General features: G+C 45.6%; 1 protein-coding gene across 7 annotated transcripts in view; it reads left to right on the forward strand.

Annotated features, from left to right (window-relative positions):
* The window catches only part of SYNE2 (spectrin repeat containing nuclear envelope protein 2), a 654322-nt gene that overhangs the window by 489585 nt on the left and 144347 nt on the right, over positions 1-20390 (forward strand). For all 7 annotated transcript variants that reach the window (XM_033952730.1, XM_033952735.1, XM_033952736.1 and 4 more), the window contains 5 exons: positions 5135-5289; positions 6474-6621; positions 8048-8142; positions 12440-12674; positions 14549-14743. In XM_033952730.1, the coding sequence (XP_033808621.1) occupies positions 5135-5289; positions 6474-6621; positions 8048-8142; positions 12440-12674; positions 14549-14743 (828 nt within the window). The remainder of the gene's footprint in view (positions 1-5134; positions 5290-6473; positions 6622-8047; positions 8143-12439; positions 12675-14548; positions 14744-20390) is intronic.

Below are 20390 nucleotides of genomic sequence, written 5' to 3' on the forward strand. Positions count from 1 at the left end.
CCTATAGTGCATCCAGGTTCAGGACAAAGGTTTAGACTGAAGAGCAACATTTCCTGCATTACAGAGGGGGTTATTTACATCATCATATGCCCTTGTCCTTTGTTATATGTGGGACAGACCTCATGGAAATTGAGGGTCAGATTACTGGAGCACAAGTCATGTATACATACTAAGAGAGTGGAAGAACCCCTGGTGGTGCACTGACTTGAAGCCCAACATGCTTTTAGTTCACTGGGGTGTGTGGTGATTGATTATCTCCCCTGTTCTGTGAGACGTGGTGACTGGAGACGTCAGCTACGTCAGAGGGAACAAAGATGGATCTACAATCTACAAACCGTCCACCCAGCTGGGCTGAATGCCCGAATTGAGTGGGTGGCGTTCTTTGGTTGAAGCTGGCTGGGGATTGGTCTGACTGGAAGGGGGAGGAGTCTGTACTCCATTTTGAAGACACTGATTGCTGGAGAATCCCACGCCTCAGCTTCTATGTGTGTGGATGTGAGCAGTTGGAGCACTTGGAGAGCCTCTACAGTTGCTGGTGGAGTAGGCTGGAATCATTCCCCTGACGCAGCTCAGCGAAACAGAGGTTTTCCCGACGGAAAAGAGTGGTTGCGGGGCCAGGCAGGCTTGCACTTTTTGGATGCATGGAAGACAGCCTGGACACCGTCTGCAGCTAAGTGTTTGTTTTTTCTTGCTTACCATTGACTGTGTTTAAGACTGCTTGCTTTACTCACATTTTTTGAAGTTTTGTAATTTGGCGTGCTAGAGTTTTTTTTGAGGTGGTTCCTACGAGGGCTACTATAGTGTTTCTCACTGCTGAGTGAACTGATACATTTTGGACCTTGCTTAATGGTTGTTTATAAGTGGAGTTTTTTGCCATATGAAGATGAAGTGAGGCTTTTTCTCTTCTTTTTTTTCCCCCCTTTTTTCTTGTTTTTTGTGTGTTAAATGAATGAGTGGGTCTTTGTATGAGTCCAGTGGGTAGACCTGGTAGTGTTTAGGTAGGTCCCTCCTATAGTTTCCAATAGGGCATAATTTATTAGTAAAATTAGGATAATAGGACAGTCCCTGAGGGCCCATGACTGTGCCCTAACTTCTGTCTAATGTATTCATTTTTGATAGGTGATTGAGGGCCCTTGGCATTTTTCCCAAGGGCCACATCACTTTCAGTCCATCCTTTCTTATAACTACCAAAATAAAATTCTACATAGCAGAACAAAGTAATAACTATTTACTATGCAATTCTGGCATATAGACACAAAATGAAAAAAAAAAACCACCCTAAAATTCAGTCACAGAAAAGATTTTAACACATCATAAATGGACACTAACATTGTGTTTTAATTTGAGTGTATTGTCCTTGCTATTGCAATGAAAATGAATGGTATAAAGAACTGGTGACGGGTCAATCGCGCGTGAGACAAAGATGCACCAACAATGCCGCCCAGACAATCGCGTGCAGGACATCAGCGCGCTGGATTTAAACAGTATTTTAAAGCGCTCTTAAATAATAATAATAACTTTATTCTTATATACCGCCAACAATCTTGCGACTTCTAGGCGGTTTACAATAAAGAGAAGTGGTTTACAATATAGAGAAACTGTACATACAGCGAATTAAAGGGTATAGTATTGTACATCTGGTAATTCCAACATTAATAATATTAATAGCAGTTTGTGTGCCATGCTGCTTACACAAGATTAGAAATCTTCCTTAAATTGAATGGAGTGTTCATGGTTAGTGATTGGGTTGTGGTTTACAATTTACAGATTTGGGTATGTGGTGGTATTATGAGGGGGGCTGATGTTCTGGTTCGTTATCTAGGTATTTCAAGAACAGGTAGGTTTTTAGGTGTTTCCTAAATTCGCCATAGTTGTTTGTATGTGCAATTAGTTTTTCTAAGTCTTTGCCCCATGTGGCTGCTTGGTACGATAGCAGTTGTTGATGGTATCTCTTATATTTACACCCTCTAGCCGGTGGGGAGACAAATTTCAGGTGTGTTTTTCTTTCATGTCTGTTGGTTGGGAATGAGAAGAGGTCTGTGATGTATTTAGGGGCTAGACCATTTAATACCTTGAAGCAGAGACATCCTAGCTTGAACTTCGTGCGTGCCTTCATCGGCAGCCAGTGTAGGAGTCTGTAGGAAGGGGTTATGTGGTCGGACTTCTTCAACCCGAAAATCATCCTGACTGCTGCGTTTTGTATCAGTTGTAGTCTTTGCATTTGCTTCTGGGGGATTGTCAGATGGGTGATGTTGCAGTAATCCAGGTGGCTTAGTATTAGGGATTGTACTAGAATTCTGAAGGCTGAAGTGTGGAAGTACGCCTTAATAGACCTAAGTTTCCAGAGGGTGAAAAACCCTCTTTTGATTAGGGAGTCTATATGGTCTTTCATGGTTAGACCCTGGTCCAGTATTACTCCCAGTACCTTCATCGTTGGTTGAATAGGGTAGTTAAGATTGTTAATGTGTAGTGATTTTGTCGTGTTATGTGTGTGTGGCGAGGCTATAAAGAATTTAGTTTTCTCTGAATTGAGCTTTAGTTTGAAATCTGTGGTCCATTGTTCCATCATGTTTAGTGCTTCAGTTGCTGTGGGGGTGATTTCGGAGGGCGATGTATTAAACGGGATAATGATTGTGAAGTCGTCTGCATAACTAAATACTTTTACGCCTCGTTGTGTCAGCTGCGTACCCAGTGAAGCTATGTAGACGTTGAAGAGTAGTGAGGATAGTGGGGACCCCTGTGGAACGCCTGATGGGTTTCTCCATATTTTGGAGAGGTTACGATTGAAGCGCACTTGGTAGGTGCGGGTCGTAAGGAATCCTCGAAACCAGTCCAGCACCTCGCCTCCGATGCCGATTGCGTCTAAGCATTGTAGTAATTTTTCGTGATCCACCAAGTCGAAGGCCGAGCTCATGTCGAATTGCATGACTAAGGCTTTGTGGCCTTTGCTGAATAGGTTGCGTATGTAATCTAGGATCGCTGCAATCACCGTCTCCGTACTAAACAGCGGTCTGAAGCCTGATTGGGTCTCATGTAACAGCGAGAACTGATCTAGGTAGTTCATCAGTTGGGTTTGTACCAAGCCTTCCATTATTTTTACGAAAAATGGGATGGATGCTACTGGTCTATAGTTAGTTGCTGATGTTAGAGGTAGTTTATGATTTTTTAGAATTGGGGTGATTATGATGTGACCATTTTTGATGGGAATTTTCCGTTTTTGAAATTGTTAGACATATGAGTCCATAGTGTTATTTTAAAGTCTAATGGGGCTGCTTTCATTATGTTGGGAGGACAGGGGTCTAGGATGCAGTTTGATTTAGTGTATTTGTGATAGAGTTTTATGAAGTTATTCCATTCTGGGTCTTGAAAGGAGTTCCAAAACATGTCAACTGGTGTTTCATTTTCATGTAGGTTGGCTATTTGCTGTTCATCTGTGTTGTATGTTGGGCAGTTGTTCCTTAGGGTGTGGGGGGGAACCCCCCCACACACACTTTACTTAGAACTGTTGGCGCTCCCGTTGGGGAAGTGGGGGTAACCCTCCATTACAGAGGAAACTGTAATTTTTCCCTAAAAAAGAGGGAAAAAGGCTGTTTCCTCTGTAATGGGGTGTGTCCCCCAACACCCCCCACAACGGGAGCGCCAACAGTTCTAAGTAAAGTCCCTTCGGAGCACTTTATAAGTGATATATAAATATAAATAATTTAATAATTTAAAAATAAAATTACTTCTAATACAGGAAAGGTACATTAAAATTAGTGTTCTTGTTTTACTTTATCTAAAGCCCTAAAGGTTCCATAGCGAAGACTCAGACATTTAAAAAAAAAAAATCCACCACCCACATTCCTTAGGTTCCCAAGTCTGGCCACCCCTGCACCTGGGAATCCTGAACTTAGAACCTGTGTATCCAAGGGCCCCAGTTTTTTTCTAGGGTATTTTTCAAAGTGAAAGTAAAAATGCACTTATGCTAATGGTAGCATTTATAGAGTTATTCCCAAAACATGTTAAAAGCAATTCAAATAATAAAAATCATACAAAATAATGCAACCACATTTTAGGGATTTTTTTTTCCTTCATTTTGTATATGCCAAAATTGCTCAGTACATAGGTCTCACTCTGTTCTGCTGAGCTGAGAATTAAAGCCAGTACCAGCAAAACTTCTACTATCTATGTCCTGAAATGGCAAGGACAGATCAAGAATAACTACTGTAAGCATATTTTGGGGTTCATTTTCAAAAGACTAAAACATCCAAAAAATGGCATCAAGTGGCATTTGGATGTTTTGTTTGCTAAAACAACCAAATTGCCATCTTCAAAACACATTTTTAGATGGTTTTCTATGCTGTTTGGTGTGTCTAAATCTCAAGGGGGCATGTTTTGGATGGGATTAGGGTAGACTTATGGTTTGGACATTTTTCTGCAGTAATGGAACATTGCAAAAATCGTCCAGAGCAAAACTTGGACATGTGAGGCAAGGCCTGTTTCAATAACAAATAAGTGCACAGATGACTACTGGAGGCATGAAGGCATGGCCCCCTCCTTACTTCTTTAGGGATCCACTTCCCAAAGATGAGAATGAAACAGTACATACCACCCTGTATGACAACTTCAGACGTCATGGCCAGTTCTGTTAGAGCAGCAAGCAAGTCTCTGGAGTAGCCTAGTGGTTGGTGCAGTGGACCACAGAGAAGGAGACCCAGGCTCATAACTCACTCTAGCTAGTACACTTGTGGTGGAAAATGTGAGTCCTCCAAATCCTACTGAACCAACATATAGGTGATACTTGTAGGCATAAGGCCTATTGGGATGGGTATACAGTCGAGTGCAGTAGGTTTTGGGTGAGTTTTGGAGGTCTCGCTATTTGATGTATGGAGATTATGGTAAGATGTGTACCTGGGACCTTTTAAATTCACTGGGATGCTATAACCTGCCCACTTTTCATCTCCTAACACAGCATGCAGTTAACACAAGAATTAGCACATGCTGTCTTGGCACTGTGATAACAGTGCATGCTAATTTGCATATTAATGCTTAATGCACTTTAGTAAAAGTGTCCCTTATATAAGTTAACAATTATTACTAGACAAGATATTTTAAGAGTCTTTCTGGCACTCGATTTGTTGGTTTTTATTCACAGGTCCATTTGTTTGCACTTATTGCACTTTCCCCTGATATTGAGAATTTAAATGAGAAAAGTTTCAGGCTTCCACTCAGTGACATCACCACAAAGACCTTACAGAACCTGAACAGACAATGGGCTCAGAAGACAGCTGCTGCTATGGAACAGTTCAGGTGAGGAAACAGATAAATCATTGTTAGAGGTAGGAGTGGACAATTCTTATATGATTTTACCCTGTAAACTGCACAACTGCCCTTCCTCTATCTGGGTCAATTTAGAGCTGTACCGTCCATTTGTAGTGCCAAGAATACATTGTTCTTTTTCGGCCAGTTACTGATTTAAATTTGCATGCAAATAATACAGGGCTCTACTGTGCTTAATCTTACTGAAATAAACACTTGATGGGGGGGGGGGGAATTCATCAAAGGACACTAATGCATTAGTGTGTGCTAAACACTAGGAGCCAGATTCTGCAGCTGGCACTGGTATCGGTCAGTGCCTCCCAAACCGGCGGCGGTCGCATATCAATCGAGCACCAGCGCCGGTTGCAGAACTGCAGCCAGGTCAAACATAAGTACCCAAAATGCGGGCCAGGATTTTGAAAGCCTACTTTTCCGGTGCTTATGTTTAGGGACTAATGAAGAGATGCGGTGAAAATAACTCACTGACAATCCTTTAAGACAGGGGTGTCAAAGTCCCTCCTCGAGGGCCGGAATCCAGTCGGGTTTTCTGGATTTCCCCAATGAATATGCATTGAAAGCAGTGCATGCAAATAGATCTCATGCAGATTCATTGGGGAAATCCTGAAAACCCGACTGGATTCTGGCCCTCGAGGACCGACTTTGACACCTGTGCTTTAAGAGGATCACCTCTGAAGGTCCTTTAAACCAGTGGTTCCCAACCCTATCCTGGAGGACCACCAGGCCAATCTGGTTTTCAGGCTAGTCCTAGTGAATATGCATGAGAGAGATTTGCATATAATGGAAGTGACAGGCATGCAAATCTGCTCCATGCATATTCACTAGGGCTAGCATGAAAACCCGATTGGCCTGGTGGTCCTCCAGGATAAGGTTGGGAACCACTGCTTTAAGCTATATGAAACTGAGTAACTGTCTCTTGGAATATTTGCTTGAATAAGCAGTGTGAAGTTGGTTATGTTTTTCCACTAGACAGTCTTCTGTCAGAGGCCACTTCCGCATGTAAATTGCACCCAGAATGCCTTTCCTACCTCCCACCCAGATAACCCAAAGCCAGCTCATTCAAGATCAGGAGAAAAGCTAGGAGGGTCCTTGGAGGGACTAAATATTTAAATTATGGGAAGATTTGCCATTATTATTTGATCTGTTCTTTTCTGCAGTGAGCTTCATAGAATTCAGATAGAGAAAAATAATTTTGACCAGAAGTGTAAAAACTGGTTGAAATTCCTAGAGAGGATGGAAGATGGTCTGGCAGTGGATATTGCCGGAAAATTTGAAGTACTTCAGCAGCAGCAGCAGATCTATGAGGTAACACTACTATGTACTAAACTGGAGACGTTGCTCTGAGAAAAGCAGAGCATGTTTTACGAAAGGTTGTAGGATTTGGAATTGACATGGACTTTAGTGGGTGTTAACTGCAAATATAATGCTTTTCTTTTAAGGGTATTATTAATGTAGGTCTTGTGCTAATGTATTCAGCGTGAGGCGATTGCTAAGATTTAATGCGGGAGCAGTTACCAACTCATAAGTTGGAGGTGCTAAGGGCTAGATTCACTAAGCAAATCGATCGTGTACCCGATTTCCCTCCGACCTGATTCACTAACCTGTGTGCCAACCATCCTCCGATCTGCGCATGCAAATGAAGGGGAACGGCATTCAAATGATGGCAGGCAGCGATTCACTAACCAAAACCCTGCAACACCGACTGGGTTGGCCAATCATAAACGAGCGACTGCTGAGGACCAGTCGCTCAGGTCCTTTCCGACTGCCCTGCCTTCTGCCGCCCTGCTCTCTGTCCTGTCAACCCTGATCTCCCGCCTGCCCCGAACTCCTGCAGCCCCGACTCTCTTGCCTGCCCCGAACTCCTGCCTGACCCGAACTCCTGCAGCCCCAACTCTCCCATCTGCCCCAATCTCCTGCAGCCCCAAACTCCTGCATCCCCGACTCTCCCGCCTGCCTCAAACTCCTGCATTCCCAACTCTCCAGCCTGACACGATCTCCTGCCTGAGCCGAACTCCTACAGCCCCGACTCTCCCGCCCTTCCCCCACAGTGCAAGTCTGTGATTTGAACCCATGGACTTACAGCGGGTTAAAACCACAGGCTCCCAAAAAGTTAAAAAAAAAAAAAATTATCTGCCGGGCCCGGATGCGCAGACCATCTACAGATTTGTGAATCAACCCCCCCCCCTCCCGGACACGTATCGGATCCAATCCGTGCCCTTAGTGAATCTAGCCCTAAGTGATCCAGCATTAACTCAGATGATATCCTGTTAGTTTGCTTTACCTAGAATGCAATTTTTCTTGGAGAAGGCATGGCATGGTGCCTCCGTGTCTCTGAGCATATTTTTGAATTCTAAGTGTGTGTTCTAGAAGTATTAATTTCACTATTACACCTATTGAGTGATTTTTTGACTTCTGTATGAATCCGTAATAAGGCTGAATTTTTCTCCGCTCTAAAGGTAAGAAATTTCACACGTTCAGCACAGAGCTAAAAACAGAACTATGCATTGACTGCTTCAGTCTGAAACACCTAGCAGAAGGGAGGGCTAATATTAGCCACCGCCTAACAGTGGCATTTAGACAGGCTCGTTCTTCAACAGTGGACTATTATTATGCTCATAGGTTTATTAAAGATGCTTGTGATTATGTGTGGCAACATTTTACATCATGCTGTTTTAAATATTTGCCTGTTAAATTTTCCAAACTGTGAGTAAATTTTTACCAATTTCCACAGAAGTTTCAAGCTGAGATTTTCATAAATCAGCCAATTTTTAATTCCTCGGTGACAAAAGCACTGCTCTTGTTGGAGTCTGGAGAAGTTGGAGACAGGTATGTGTAACAGGGCTCCTCTGTTTCCCTAGAATTTGCATGGAATATCTTTTCGGGGGGGGGGAGGGGGCAGACTTTCTTGTCATTTGTACTAAAGTACTATTAAGGTAGAGTAAAGAAATGATCAGCAATTGCACTGCTATATTTTTCAGAGTTTCAAATGAGATAAAATTTTGACCTGCCCATTTTTCAAACAGAGTTACGTGGCTGTACACCTTAGACTCAAGTTCCCAAATCAAAAATTTGGAATGAGCTACCATTGGAGATCAGGTTACTTGCTCAATTATTAGCTTTATGGAAAATGTTTAAAAAAAAACACCTCATTTATTTCAAAAATCTCTGATCGATTCTTCTGTTCCAGGTTAATATTTGGAGTAGAATTTATTTTTACTCTCTAGTTGAATTTAGGAAATTTTGTTAACCGAGTCGAGCCCTTCTTGTGAGGGATGAATTGTTATTTTAAAACTAAAGACTGGATTGGATTAGCCCTCAAACAGGTCATCAGTATTCAAAAGGATTAATGCATTGACTGGCGGCAAACGACCGTATAAACCTTCTAGCAACAATATTCAAATCACTAGTCAGAGAGTTTGGTCAAAGATTGCTCCAACCGCTCCGGAACTATAGGGCGATTACATAACAGTTTGCTTCTATTCAGGTACCTGTCCTATAAAGTAAAGTGGGTGCCTATTTTTCTTTACAGAATTCTAGCGTAACTGTGTAAATATTACAAATGCATTTGGGCATGAGCACTGATGCCAGCTATAGAGCTGGTGTTTGCGCCTAAGTGCAGGGGATATGTGCATAGTATTCCATAAACTATGTGTGCGAGTCCAGCCCATGGTACATTCAGATTTACGGAGACTGCTGTTAGATTTGCACAGAACATGGCTTGGTTCATTTACAATTTGGCCCTGATGCAGTGGTTATGAAATGAATTCCACGAAACGCTGGCCACGTTGGTATTTTTTTGAAACACAAGCGCTGACTGAAGCTAAGTAATCTTCTATTAGAATATAAGTGCAATTCGTTGAATGGAGATGAAACTACTATAAATGAAAATAGTTTTTTCAGTAAAGTCTCATGAATATGAATCAGTGCAAATGAATGAATAAGTATCTAAAAAAAGATGAAAGAAATTTAGAAACTGATATCTGAATAATTGAAAATAAGTTGAGATAGTATCATTATAGAATTTTTAGAAAACTAGAAAAAGATATTGTAGAACTTTTTAGATTCTTTAATAAATAAAATGGGCTAAAATAAGTTGTTTAGAATAAGAGGATACTGGAGTATGGCCAATGATTGGAGCAAAGGAGCTGAGCAACTACGCTGATAACCTTAGACAGTGAATACGACTAGCGTAGGCTCCATTACTGAGGCCTCCTCCTGTATGAATATTATTTTGAAGTGACTATACTATGCACTTTTTCATAAAAGTGGGAAGTATTTGATCTATATTATTTTGTGAATTTTTCCCACTAGGGAACTTTAGTGTAGTGTGTTAACTATATTATCACATTCAGATTCTACCCATATGTATGGTCACTTGCCCAATATGTGGTATATAAGATTGTGAGGGAGTCTAGAGGATGCTGCCCCTCTCCCTTAATAGCACTCCATCACAACGTCGGAACCACCTTAAAACCCATTGTCCTGCCCAAAGGAGGAAGAGACACAGGAGGAGTGGAGCCAGATGGGTATGGTCCAAGAAGTATATAATCTAGCTAAGGGAGGGTTACCAGACGTCTGGATTTACCTGGTCATGTCCTCTTTTTAGAGGACTGCCCAGGCGTCCGGATGGCTTTTCAAAACCCGGCACTTTGTCCAGGTTTTGAAAAGTGTAGAAATTGGGGCTGCGTCTGGAGGGCATCTGCGCAGATGCGATGCGGTGATAAGAACATAAGAATTGCCACTGCTGGGTCAGACCAATGGTCCATCGTGCCCAGCAATCCGCTCCCGCGGTGGCCCCTAGGTCAAAGACCAGTGCCCTAACTGAGACCAGCCCTACCTGCATACGTTCCAGTTCAGCAGGAACTCGTCTAACTTTGTCTTGAATCCCTGGAGGGATGTTTTCCCTACGACAGCCTCCGGAAGAGCATTCCAGTTTTCTGCCACCCTCTGGTTGAAGAAGAACTTCCTTATGTTTGTTCAGAATCTATCCCCTTTCAACTTTAGAGAGTGCCCTCTCATTCTCTCTACCTTGGAGAGGGTGACCAACCTGTCTTTATCTACTAAGTCTATTTCCTTCAGTATCTTGAATGTTTCGAGTAGAGAAGAGGCCCAGCTTCTCTAATCTCTCGCTGTACGGCAACTCCTCCAGCCCCTTAACCATTTTAGTCGCTCTTCTCTGGACCCTTTCGAGTAGAACTGTGTCTTTCTTCATGTACAGCGACCAGTGCTGGATGCAGTAGTCCAGGTGGGGGCGTATCATGGCCCGGTACAGCGACATGATAACCTTCTCCGATCTGTTCGTGATCCTCTTCTTAATCATTCCTAGCCTCCTGTTCGCCCTTTTTGCTGCCACCGTGCATTGAGCGGACGGCTTCATCGACTTGTCGACCAGTACTCCCAAGTCTCTTTCCTGGGGGGGTCTCTCCAAGTACCGCACAGGACATCCTGTATACGATTTTTGTTACTGACATGCATCACCTTACACTTATCCACGTTCAACCTCTTGCCATATCGCGGCCCATTTCTTGAGCATGTTTATGTTACGTTGCAGGTCTTCGCAATCTTTCTGCGTCTTCACTACTCTGAATAACTTCGTATTGTCTGCAAATTTTATCACCTCACTCGTCATACCATGCGTGTGATGTCATCACATGGCATCCGCTCATGCACAGATGCCTTCCAGACAAAGCCCTGAAGAGGTGAGGTTTGTATGGGGCCAGAGTTGGGGAACAGAACAAAGGTAGGGCTGTGGGTAGAACAGGGCGTGTTAGTCAACAAACATCTGGTAACCCTAAGCTAAGGCCTTGGCTTAAGGAGGTCCAGAGGGAAGCAATGTGAACTGCAGTTGCTACAGTCAGGTTGGCCACGTTCCGCTTGAAACTTGCAGATTTTGTGTTTTTGACCTGAGTAATTGCTGGAGACTTCTTCTATGCCTCCTCCCACCCCCACCCCCTAAAAAATTAAGCATTTTCATAGAATAAATTCACATACCTAACAACCATGCTTTGATGAAATACTCCCATAGGCTCTTTTTTCTCTAAAATCGGGGCCAGTATGGTGCAAATAGGGTAAATCTGCCCGAATTAGAAGAAAGTGTAGCCTGCCAGCTGACTTTGGTGGGGGACAAAGATCAGAGCTGCAGCAAGCAGTGCATCTACTCCAGGAGACATCAGGAGACTTAGTGCAGGAGACAGAACAATTCCCTGGTGTATTTATAAGGTATGGGAGGGGCTTAAGGGATTATAATTATATCTGGAGGTTATGTAAGCCCCGTGATTGGAAGACAATAGTTGTTGTAATAGTAGGGTATGCTGGATGTGGCAAGTCCAGACTTGCAAAAGGCATAGCAGATAAATTGGGGGGAGGGGTTTATTATAAGCCCCGGGGGGAGTGGTGGGATGGATATGTGGGACAAGAGAATGTTATAATGGATGATTTTTATGGGTGGATTAAATATGATGAGTTGTTGAGAATAATGGATAGATACCCACACCAAGTACCAATAAAAGGGGGCTGCACAGAATTTGTGGCAAAAAGATTGTTTATTACAAGTAATTGTTTTGCACAAGAATGGTACACATTTGAGAATGCAGAGCAACGAATGCCTGCTTTACATAGAAGAATAAACAAATACATATGGTGGAACAACCCACCTGGGGAATTTGAGCATTGTCCCCGTAGATACATTGGTTATGATATAAATTATTAATAAATTGAAGCCCCTGAGGAAATTATTCCATTGATTTGAATAATGACTCGGGGGGGGGGGGATCAAGGGGGAGCTAATGTTTAACACTGGCCCTGTCTGAAATGGAACCACTTTATGAAAAACAATTTCCTGGTGACTTGACGCCCTTCTTATATTAAGGGCTAACATTCTACCTTCTGTAGCTTTTAATTGTGACATAAACGAGGATCTTTACAGTCCACAACTTTAGTTGAGATCAATATCTGCTCTGTCCAAACAAATTGTATCACTGGGTTTATCTGTCATAGTTTATCAGGTCCGTGAGCCTCATTTTTGGTGCATTTTCAACTTCCACTATAAGCAGTGGGAAAATACAGTGAAAAATGAAGATGACATTGTTACTGTGAATCGATAACTCTTTGTCTCCTTCTTTAGAACCAAGTTTATTTTAAAACTCACTGCCCTGAAGGAAAAGTGGCAAGGTGTTGCCAGAAGGGTTCAGCAGAGGAAGAGAGATACCGACGGGCTTGTGAAGCACTGGCAACACTTCAGTGCCTCTCTGCAGAAGCTCACAAAGTGTCTTATTGAAACGAAGTGCTATGTTTCGACTGTGAGCAACCAGGAATGCCACAGCCTGTGCAAAGTGAAAAAGCTAATCCATGATTTTCAGGTACGTTTTGCATTTGTTTGTGAGAATAGCCACTAAAATTCATCTTGGTATTTTAATCGATGATAATAATAATAATAACTTTATTTTTCTATACCGCCACAATCTTGCGGACTTCTAGGCGGTTTACATTCAAGAGAGCTGGACATTCAGCGAGTTACAATATGCAGATAGAGGAAGTACAGAGTACATCAACTCCAAGAATGTGAAAATATAAAATGTACAGTACGCTAATAAATTTCCGAGAGGACCTGTTAGGAAAAGGTCGCGAATTACAAAAAAATGCATCGAAAATTACAATATACAGTTTAAGAATTTTCAGGGGGGACATATTAGAAGAATTGTCCCGAATTGCAAAATACGGTTTGATTAGGATTTCAGAGGGGGTATATTGGGAACGAGAAAAGAAAGAAGTGTTCGGTGAAGATTCTGTTTAGGTGATATATTTGTCAAATAAGGCAGTTTTTATGAGTTTTCTAAAAGCGTTATAGGTCAGTCTAGCTTTATTAATGTAGTTGTCTAGCCAGTGGTGTTGTTTGTTTGCTTGGTATGCGAATGTGCTAAGGGGTGTAGTTATCAATGTGAGCTAATGTTAACATGTATTGTTTTACCATTAACTTGTGCTAATTTAGCACAGCTACCATTGTATGCCAGTGAGGCCTTGTTACTAATAACTGAGTTAAAAGTACAATAACATGTCTTCACAGTAGCCCAAACCAAGCACCAGATTGATATAAATTATTTGCCAAAAATGCAAGAGGTAAAAACAGACAAAAGTAGCAACCATTCACTCTAAATCACCTTCGTCACACCATGGAGCTCTCATGATTTGATAAATTCGTTTAACTCAATGCTTCTGCAACCTGTCCTTATAATGTAACCATTCTCCACAGTACATTGTAACTGCCTCCTCTCTTGCAACAATGTAGCCTCCCTCACTAATATTCTGAGGCTTCTCCCTATTGTAGGAGTTTTTGCAACAACGTAGCCTCCCTCAATAGAACTCTGAGACTTCTCCCTATTGAAAAAGTTCTTCCTCCCCTATTTGATGGAACTTTTCCCTATAGGCCTCCTCCTTAATGTATTGTAGCTGATTCCCCTCTCGCAGCAATGCGACCCTTCTCCAGGCCTGCTGGTGGGAGGGAGTGGGCATTCTTCCTGCCGGATTGTCTTAGAAGGTATGGGGTTGTAGGGAGGTGCTGGGGTGGGGTGCTAGGAGTTCAAGGGGTGCAGGGGTGGGGTACCAGGCATTTGGGGGTGCAGCGGTTTAGTGCTAGAGGTTTGAACGGGGATGCATTTTGGGGTGGGATATCAGGGTTCAGTGGGGCCTGGCGGCAGAAAGGAGTGGGCATCCCTCCTGCCGATTGTTCTGAGGAAAGGTGCAGGGGGATGTCAGGGGTGTTGGGGGAGGGGGAAGGAGGGAGGTCGGCGAGTGTGAGGGAGGGAGAAAGAAATTTGATCTTCCTGCCAGTTCAGTTAATCCAGGCAGGGGAGTCCCCCATCAGCTGAGCCATCAGGACTCCCTGAAACAGGCTCAGCTGAATGGGATTCACCTTCCATGATCAGACAAGGTAGCTGGGTATGTCTGTAAAACTTGCTTAGGTGTTTTTTCATGTGGATGTTTTTATTTTTGAAATTGGCCAAAAAAGATAGACATCCTAAGGACCAAAACAACTGCATAGGTCATTTTCAAAAATAAAAGATAAGATGTCTGACTGTTTTGAAAATGGACATTTTTTGTACTGAGTCTCTGGATGTTTTTTTCCCCAAAAAGTCCAAATTAGACTTAGATGTCCTATCGAAAATGCCCCTCTGTTATCACATGTTGCATGTTTGCTCCAGATTCTAAAAATGATTGTGAATGTTCTTTCTTTCAGAACAAAGAAATACATTTACAAAGATGGAAAACTGACAATTGGATAGTTGAAGAGACTGGCAAACAAGTACTTGCCAAAGCTGAACCAGAGATAAAAGCTACTTTACAAAAGGAGCTCAGCCAGCTGCAAGACAATTGGAAAGATGTACAGTCTCAAGTGGAGCAAATGCTGAAACAGCTGAGCATCAATGTGCAGGTACACTCTGCTTATACATTCTCTATAGTTCTGGTTTATTTTTCTCAAGAACAAGCAGGACAAGCAGGCAGCATATTCTTAACGTATGGGTGACGTCACCGACGGAGCCCCGGTACGGACCTTTTTAACTAGAAAGTTCTAGTTGGCTGCACCGCGCATGCGCGAGTGTCTTCCCGCCCGACGGAGGAGTGCGTGGTCCCCAGTTTCTTCGTTTCCGCGGAGCGAAGAAGTCGCATGTTTTTCAACGGCCGTTGAAATCATTAGTTTGCCTTCCCGCTCGCGTATTTTTTCTGAATTTCTTTCTTTTTTCCCTTTGAATTACTTTATTTTTCCTTAAAAAAAAAAAAACAACTCGTCGAGTTTTCTTTATTTTTTCGAGCCGGCCCCGGCGGGGCCTGTTGTCACCATACAGGCCTCCGGCTTTGATTTTGCGGAGGCCGTGTTTCCCTTCATGCCCCCTCAACCGGGTTTTAAGAAGTGCCAGCGGTGTGCATGCCCGATCTCTCTCACAGACCCGCACAATTGGTGCCTCCAGTGCCTGGGTCCAGAGCATCGGGCTGACACCTGCACCCGCTGTGCTACGCTTAAAAAGCGCACTTTGAAAAATAGGCAGATCCAGCAAAATATTTTGTTTGGTACCGGATCTGCCATGGAACCTGCTGCGACGTCGACGGCACCCCAAAAGTCGGCACCGACGACGTCGACATCACCGGACCCTTCCTCGGGGTCGTTGGGCCCAGGTAAGCCGGCTAAGAAGCCTTCCACTTCCCTCGAGCGCCCTCCTGCCACGGTTGCGACACCGGCTATTCCGGCGCCGCACCGGCCCCGCAAACGCTCCGCTCCGATCTCGGTGAGTGCCTCATCATCGGCCTCCTCATCGCCGGAGCGTAGAGCAGCACCTATGGTACCGAAGAAGAAAAAAGCGGTACCGGTGCCTCCCCTGGATGACCACATCGCAGCCATACTCCAAACACAGTTACAGGAGCAGCTGCGACAACAACTCCAACAACTGTTGCCGGCGTTGCTGGCACCGCACCTTCCGAGCCTCGCACTGTCCCATCGGTGTCGACCCCCTCGGTACCGACTAATACCTCCATGCCGGTGCTCTTGGCCGAAACACCTACGGTGCATACCCGTGCTACTGCCGACCCTGTCCGGTCCCAGGAACGACATCGGTCTTCCTCACCTGGTACCGCTTCGGTGCGCTCAGGCAAATCTCTCTCAAAGACCCGCCATGCCGAGCCCTCCACGCCGATGTCCAAACGTACGCACCCCGACGTTAGGGACCCAGACTTGTGGGAAGACTCCCCTCACGGTACCGAAGAGGACGCTTCGTCAACCGACGAAGAACCTTCCATGACCGACACTGCCTCCAAACCAGAGCAATCCTCTTTCTTTAAATTCCTTAGGGAAATGTCAGCAGCTCTTTCCATCCCCTTAGAGTCCGACTCTAAGAAGTCTCAGGCTTTCCTCGTTTCTAAAGTTGCCCGTCCACGACATCTTACGGGAAACTTTCTATAAGAACTGGGAGACTCCCCTCACTGTTCCCGGAGCCCCTCGTAAATTGGATAGCTTGTACCGGGTTATCCCAATCCCAGGGTTTGACAAACCTCAATTGCCCCACGAGTCCCTCCTGGTGGAATCTACTTTGAAAAAAATCTCAGGGTTCCAGTGTATATGCCTCCACCCCTCCTGGCAGAGAGGGAAAAACCATGGATAAATTTGGTAAGCGCCTTTTCCAAAATTCCATGCTAGCCAATAGAGCCAACAACTACACCTTCCACTTCTCCTTCTACATGAAGCATCTGGTGCAACAGCTCTCCTCCTTACAGAAATATCTTCCTGAACGTAAGGTCCCTCTGTTCCAGCAACAAATTTCCAGCCTCCTCCAACTCAGGAAATTTATGGTTCGCTCCATCTACGACTCATTTGAGCTGACCTCTCGCGCCTCTGCCATGGCGGTGGCCATGCGCCGTTTGGCATGGCTGAGAGTCTCTGACCTAGACATTAACCACCAGGACCGCCTGGCTAATGCACCTTGTCTGGGCGATGAACTCTTCGGAGAGTCCCTGGACTCAACAACCCAGAAACTCTCAGCACATGAGACCAGGTGGGACACACTGATCAAACCTAAAAAGAAAACTCCACCTGCTCGTCCCTACAGACAACAGGCTTCTTACCAGCGTAGGTTCTCGGCCAGACCTCTCAATCCGCCTCAACAACAGTCTCGCCATCCTCGCCACCAACATCAGACTCAGGCTCGCCCACAGACTCAACCTGCCAAACCTCCTCCTTCATCTAAGCCGTCTCAACCCTTTTGACTCTTTTCTCCAGAGCATAGCCATTCTCCCACCATCGCTGCCTCTCCCTCAACCTATCGGAGGACGTCTTCAGCTTTTCCTCAGCCGTTGGGAGGTCATCACTTCGGACCAGTGGGTCCTCAACATCATTCGCCACGGCTACTCTCTCAACTTCCAGACTCTTCCACCAGACCATCCTCCTGTAGAGTCTGCTTCTCACTCCTCCCAAACCCCCCTCCTCCTGAGGGAGGTCCAATCCCTCCTTCTCCTCAATGCCATCGAAGAGGTACCTCCGGACCAAAGGGGTCAGGGATTCTACTCCCGCTACTTCCTGGTCCCCAAAAAAACAGGAGACCTTCGTCCCATCCTCGATCTCAGGGACCTCAACAAGTGTCTAATCAAAGAGAAGTTCAGAATGCTCTCCCTAGCCACGCTTTACCCTCTTCTCTCCCACCACGACTGGCTATGCTCCCTAGACCTCAAGGAGGCCTACACTCACATTCCAATCCATCCGACTTCACATCGCTACCTACGGTTCCAGATACAGCACCATCACTATCAGTACAAAGTGCTACCCTTTGGCCTCGCATCATCGCCCAGAGTGTTCACCAAGTGCCTTATTGTGGTGGCGGCCTTCCTCAGGTCTCACAACCTTCAGGTGTTCCCCTACTTGGACGATTGGCTGGTGAAAGTACCTACGTCTCCGCTTGTACTTCAAGCCACTCATCACACCATCTCATTCCTCCATCTCTTGGGTTTCGAGATCAACTACCCCAAGTCGCATCTGCTTCCCACACAGCAACTTCAGTTCATTGGAGCAGTTCTCGACACCACTCTAATGAGGGCATTTCTCCCCTCCGACCGCCATCGAACTCTGCTCTACCTCTGCCGTCAGGTGCTCCTTCATCACTCCATTCCAGCTCGGCAGATGATGATCCTCCTGGGCCACATGGCCCCAACGGTCCATGTACTTCCTCTGGCGCGACTCCACCTCAGGACACCTCAGTGGACTCTAGCCAACCAATGGTCACAGACCACCGATCCTCTTTCTCATCCCATCTCTGTGACATCGTCTCTTCGGCAATCTCTTCAATGGAGGTTGAACTCCTCCAATCTTTCCAGGGGTCTACTCTTTCATCTACCCTCTCACTCCACGATCATAACCACAGATGCCTCCCCCTATGCATGGGGTGCTCACCTGGGAGATCTTCACACCCAGAGACTCTGGACCCCTCAGGAGCGTCAACATCACATCAACTTCCTCGAACTCAGGGCCATGTTCTATGCTCTCAAGGCCTTCCTGCACCTTCTCTACCCTCAGGTTCTTCTCCTGTGCACAGACAACCAAGTCGCCATGTACTACATAAACAAGCAAGGCGGCACCGGATCTCCCCTCCTCTGTCAGGAGGCCATCCGCATCTGGACCTGGGCCACGGCCCACAGTCTCTTCCTCAAGGCTGTCTATATCCAGGGCGAACAGAACTCCCTGGCCGACAATCTCAGCCGCATCCTTCAACCTCACGAGTGGACCCTGGATCCTCCCACACTCCACTCCATCTTTGCTCTCTGGGGCACTCCTCAGGTGGACCTCTTTGCAGCTCCTCACAACCATCAGCTGCCCCAGTTCTGTTCCAGACTTTTCTCTCCTCATCGTCTGGCCCCGGATGCATTCCTGCTCGACTGGACGGATCGGTTCCTCTATGCCTTTCCTCTGATGTTGCGGACGCTCTTCAAACTCCGCAGGGACAGAGCCACCATGATCCTCCTCGCCCCTCGGTGGCCTCGTCAACACTGGTTCTCCCTCCTGCTTCAGCTCAACTCCAGGGAGCCCATTCCTCTTCCTGTGTTTCCTACTCTACTTACACAGCAGCATCAGTCTCTACTACATCCCAATCTGTCCTCACTCCACCTGACAGCTTGGTTTCTCTCGGGCTGACCTCTCCAGAGAATCTGTCTCAGCCCGTCCATCGTATTTTGGATGCTTCCAGGAAACCGGCCACCCTCCAATGTTACCATCAGAAGTGGACCCGGTTCTCCTCTTGGTGTCTCCTTCATCATCACAATCCCACCTCACTGGCGTTGGAAACTGTACTGGACTATTTGCTCTCTCTCTCCGACGCAGGCCTCAAGTCGACCTCAATCAGAGTCCACCTCAGTGCCATCACTGCGTTTCATGAGCCTATCCTCGGAAAACCTCTTACGGCTCATCCCCTGGTTTCCCGGTTCATGAGAGGCCTCTTCAATGTCAAACCACCTCTGAAGCCTCCTCCAGTCGTCTGGGACCTGAATGTGGTTCTCTCAGCCCTCATGAAACCTCCATTTGAGCCTCTTGCCACAACTTCACTCAAATTTCTTACGTGGAAGGTGCTTTTCCTCATTGCCATCACCTCTGCCAGGAGGGTTAGTGAGCTGCATGCATTGGTTGCCGACCCACCTTTCACTGTTTTTCACCATGACAAGGTGGTTCTGCGTACCCATCCTAAATTTCTGCCTAAGGTGGTCTCGGACTTCCACCTCAACCAGTCCATTGTATTGCCTGTTTTCTTCCCTAAGCCCCATTCCCATCCTGGGGAACAGGCGTTACACTCGCTGGATTGTAAGCATGCCCTTGCATACTACCTGGATCGTACCAGGGCTCACCGCTCGTCTCCTCAGCTCTTTCTGACCTTCGTTCCTAACCGTCTAGGTCATCCTGTCTCTAAACGGACACTTTCCAACTGGCTTGGTGCCTGCATAGCGTTCTGTTATGCTCGGGCCAGTCTCTCACTGGAAGGTGCTGTCACGGCCCACAGAGTCAGAGCTATGGCTGCTTCTGTGGCTTTCCTCCGCTCCACACCTATCGAGGAAATCTGCAAGACTGCCACTTGGTCTTCAGTTCACACGTTCACTACTCACTACTGTCTGGATGCCTTCTCCAGACGGGATGGACTCTTCGGCCAATCTGTGTTACAAAATTTATTTTCCTAATGGTCAACCATCCCTCCTCCCTCTCTGTTAGCTTGGAGGTCACCCATACGTTAAGAATATGCTGCCTGCTTGTCCTGGGATAAAGCACAGTTACTTACCGTAACAGGTGTTATCCAGGGACAGCAGGCAGATATTCTTACGTCCCACCCTCCTCCCCAGGTTGGCTTCTTAGCTGGCTTATCTTAACTGGGGACCACGCACTCCTCCGTCGGGCGGGAAGGCACTCACGCATGCGCGGTGCGGCCAACTAGAACTTTCTAGTTAAAAAGGTCCGTACCGGAGCTCCGTCGGTGACGTCACCCATACGTTAAGAATATCTGCCTGCTGTCCCTGGATAACACCTGTTACGGTAAGTAACTGTGCTGTATCATAGGTTCCAG

This window comes from Geotrypetes seraphini, chromosome 7 (genome assembly GCF_902459505.1).
Source record: "Geotrypetes seraphini chromosome 7, aGeoSer1.1, whole genome shotgun sequence".
Classification (NCBI taxonomy): Eukaryota; Metazoa; Chordata; class Amphibia; order Gymnophiona; family Dermophiidae; genus Geotrypetes; species Geotrypetes seraphini.